General features: G+C 46.8%; 1 protein-coding gene across 1 annotated transcript; it reads left to right on the top strand.

The window, feature by feature from the left end:
• Positions 1 to 2,052: 2,052 nt before the first annotated feature.
• LOC133294640 (uncharacterized) lies at positions 2,053 to 3,588 on the top strand. Its single transcript, XM_061493345.1, has one exon. It carries the CDS (start codon positions 2,053 to 2,055, stop codon positions 3,586 to 3,588), a length of 1,536 nt encoding a protein of 511 aa, XP_061349329.1.
• Positions 3,589 to 3,819: the final 231 nt, after the last annotated feature.

Here is a 3,819-nt window from a genome sequence, read left to right on the forward strand (position 1 = left end):
TGACTCTCACAACCGAGAGAAGAAAGTTAATAAAAACAAAGACCAAGCTGATGAGGACAGGAAAAGTCACAAGTCCTCCAGATATGCTAGCCTCCCTTTGGGGCGTGACCCCTCAAGACGCTAGTCACACAGCGTATTGCAAACTGAGTACAAAGAAGAGCGCAAGGTTAACCCACAACGCCAAGAGTCGACTAGGGAAACTGCCGCATACTACAAATTCCACCGCAGCAACGGCCATAACACCGAAGAATGCAGATCTCTCAAATATGAGATTGATGAGCTAATCAAAGGAGGAACCCAAAGAAAATATAATAATTCAACACGTGAAGTAGGTTCAGACAGACGTCGCCCAACGCATAGCAGGTCACCTGAAAAGAGAAGAGCCATCCAATCTGATTACAGGCCCCACCGTGAACGCAACCAGAAAGAAGACTCTCCAAGTGGTCGCATGGTGCAAACCAGCCCAAACAATAGAAGACGGGAAGAAGATGATGAAGACTCGGCTGTCATCAAACATGGTGTAATAAACATGATCTCAGGCGAATTGAGTGGAGGCAGAGAAACAGCTAACGCCAAAAAGAAACATTTGAAGCAGTGTTTGGCGGTATCTGGTAAAGTCATCAGTAAAGCGAAAGTTGGGCAGGGTCCCGCCAAGCTTAAAATCGTGTGGGACAACAGCGATTTAGGCGACGTTCTTCTCGGACACGATGACCCCTTAGTCATTCAAGCCATAATAGCCAATTTTGCTGTAAATCAAGTGTTCATTGATCATGGAAGTTCTGCTGACATCTTTTTTGTACCTTGTTTCAGGACGTTAGGGTGTACGGTCAGTGACCTAACCCCAGTTGTAGGTGAACTATCAGGTTTCAATGCAACAGTCACCAAGCCGCTCGGCATGATAAACTTGCGTTTATCAATGGGAACGCCACCTATTTCAAGGTCATCCGACATCCAATTCTTAGTGCTTGACACCCTGTCAACATACAATGCCATCCTAGGCAGAAGGATGTTCGCCGCCTTCGAGGCGAGCGTATCTCACCCCCACCTGGCAATGAAGTTTGTAGCCAGGGACAACAAAGTCGCAACGGTAAAAGGAGACCAAACGGTAGCCAGGAGCTGTTACAACATATCTTTGAAGCCAGCGTCCAAGGTCACCTTCAGAGATCAACCAGCACTCCAGTAGATAGCAACCCAGGTAATCAAAGAAAGCTTTAGCGGGAATGGGAAGGACCATGACCAATATTTTCTAGTAGAATTTGACGCAAGAGACGACCCCAGGGTGGAACACTCCAGACCCACCCCAGACGGAGCGTTAGAACACGTCATTTTGGGCGATGCTGACCACCAAACAACAACCAGTGGGGCAACCATTAACCCAGAAATGAAAAGCAAATTAATTAAGTTGCTGCGAACCAATAGGGATCTGTTCGCATGGAAACCATCAGACATGCCAGGCATTGACCCAGAAGTATGTTGCCACAGGTTGTCTGTAGACCCCAAAGCAAAGCCCGTCGCTCAGAAAAAGAGAAAGTTTGGCCCTGATTGCCAGAAGGTTATAGATGAGGAAGTGAAGAGGCTCCTTGACGCCGGCTTCATCAGGGAAATCAAGTATACAACTTGGTTGTCCAACCCGGTGTTGGTAAAAAAGCCGAGTGGGGCGTGGAGGATGTGTGTCGATTACACTGACCTGAACATGGTATGCCCCAAGGATGTTTATCCCTTCCCTAGCATCGATCAGTTGGTCGATAACGCATCCGGTTTCAAAATGCTCTCATTTATGGATGCATATTCTGGCTACAATCAAATTCCGTTACTTGAAGAGGACAAAGATAAAACAGCGTTTATCACCCAAAATGCCAATTATTGTTATACCATGATGCCTTTCGGGTTGAAGAATGCCGGTGCCACGTACCAGTGAATGATGAATAAAGTGTTCAAAGACCTGATTGGCGACAGCATTGAAGTTGACATTGATGACATGATCGCCAAGTCACGAACACCTGACACCTATTGCACCTTCAAGGCGTGTTCAAGAGGTTGAGAGAATACAACATGCGACTTAATCCTAGCAAATGCGCTTTTGGTGTGCCAGCTGGTAAATTTCTAGGTTTCATGCTCACCAAGAGAGACATTGAAGTTAGCCTTGACAAATGCAAAGTGGTGATACAAATGCGAAGCCCACAAACAGTCAAGGAGGTTCAGCAGTTAACCGGGCGACTAGTGGCCCTCACTCTTTTTTTAGGGAACTCTGCACACAAATCCCTCCCCTTGTTCAGCCTACTCAAAAAAGGTATTGCCTTTCAGTGGTCCGAGGAGTGTGAGAAAGCCTTCCAGGAGTTCAAAAGAGTCCTGTCTTGTCGACATATCCTCGCCAAGCTAGGCAATGGAGAAACTTTGTACTTATACTTAGTCGTAGGTGCCGAGGCTATAAGCGCAGCTTTGGTTAGAGAATCAAAAGAAGAAGAGCAGCAACCGGTCTACTTCATCAGCAAAGTTTTACAAGGGGTTGAACTTCGTTATCGGCAAGTAGAAAAGTTTTCCCTCACACTTATCTTCACCGCACGAAGGTTAAGATCGTATTTCCAATGCCACCCGATCATCGTCAGGACTAATCAGCTTATCCGACAAGTCTTACACAAGCCGGATCTAGCCAAAAGAATGATGTCTTGGGCGATTGAACTGTCGGAGTACCAAATCAGTTATGAACCCAGAACCGCCATTAAGGCTCAAGCCCTCACAGATTTTATAGCCGAGATGACGCACGCCTCTTACACTGGTAGTCAAATCGCCGAAAACACACAGTCGGTGGTGTGGAAGCTGTATGTCGACAGCTCTACCAACGCCACAGGATCTGGCGCTGGAATGATAATTGAAAACCCGGATGGTGTGGCGATTGAGCATTCCTTGTCCTTTATCTTTAATACCACCAACAATCAGGAGGAATACGAGGCCTTGATAGCCGGTCTAATTCAAGCAAAGGAGTTGGGGGCCCAACATCTCAAAGTCTTCAGTGACTCTCAGTTGGTAACATTTCAAATCTCTGGTGAGTATCAAGCTAAAGAATCACTGATGTGCAAGTACATGGAAAAAGTAAAAGAGATAATGCAGACCTTCGAGACAGTTGAAGTTGAGCACATTAGGCGGATAGAAAATACACGGGCAGACATTCTCGCCAAACTAGCAAGCACCAAAAGCCCAGGTAACAATTGTTCTGTCATCCAACATAATTTTGCTAACCCATGCATCGTCATAAGTGTTACAGACGTAACTGATAGAGCCACCAAAGCTACCTGGATCACACCTATCGCCAACTACCTGTCTGAAGGTACCCTTCAACATGATCAAAAAGAAGCCAAGAAGGTAGTGCGGAGAAGGGCCCATTTTTGCATGATGCATGGGCACTTATATAAAAGAGGGTGCTCAACCCCACTCTTGAAATGTCTAAACCCCAGCGAAGTGGAGTACGTCCTTGAAGAAATCCATGAGGCAATCAATGGCCCCCACATGGCGGCCACTCTCTGGCAAAGAAAGCACTCCGAGCAGGTTTTTATTGGCCAACCATGGAGCAAGACGCCCACGAGCATGTGAAAAAAATGCGAAAAGTGCCAAAGGTTTGCCGACGTACATCAAGCCCCACGAGAAGAACTGACATCGATAACATCACCCTGGCCTTTTTACAAATGGGGGATGGACATCCTAGGCCCCTTTCCCGAGGTGGCAGGCCGAGTCCAATGGTTGATCGTCGCCATTGACTACTTCACCAAATGGGTGGAGGCGGAACCAGCTGCTACCATTACCTCTCAAAGGGTGAGGAAGTTC

The sequence above is a fragment of the Gastrolobium bilobum genome, unplaced genomic scaffold (genome assembly GCF_033153095.1).
Source record: "Gastrolobium bilobum isolate Gb01-03AN ecotype WA unplaced genomic scaffold, APGP_CSIRO_Gbil_v1 utg30972, whole genome shotgun sequence".
Taxonomy (NCBI): domain Eukaryota; kingdom Viridiplantae; phylum Streptophyta; class Magnoliopsida; order Fabales; family Fabaceae; genus Gastrolobium; species Gastrolobium bilobum.

Coding starts and splice junctions, on each gene's coding strand:
- LOC133294640 (XM_061493345.1), top strand. CDS start 2,053: ATGCGACTTAATCCTAGCAAATGCGCTTTTGGTGTGCCAGCTGGTAAA.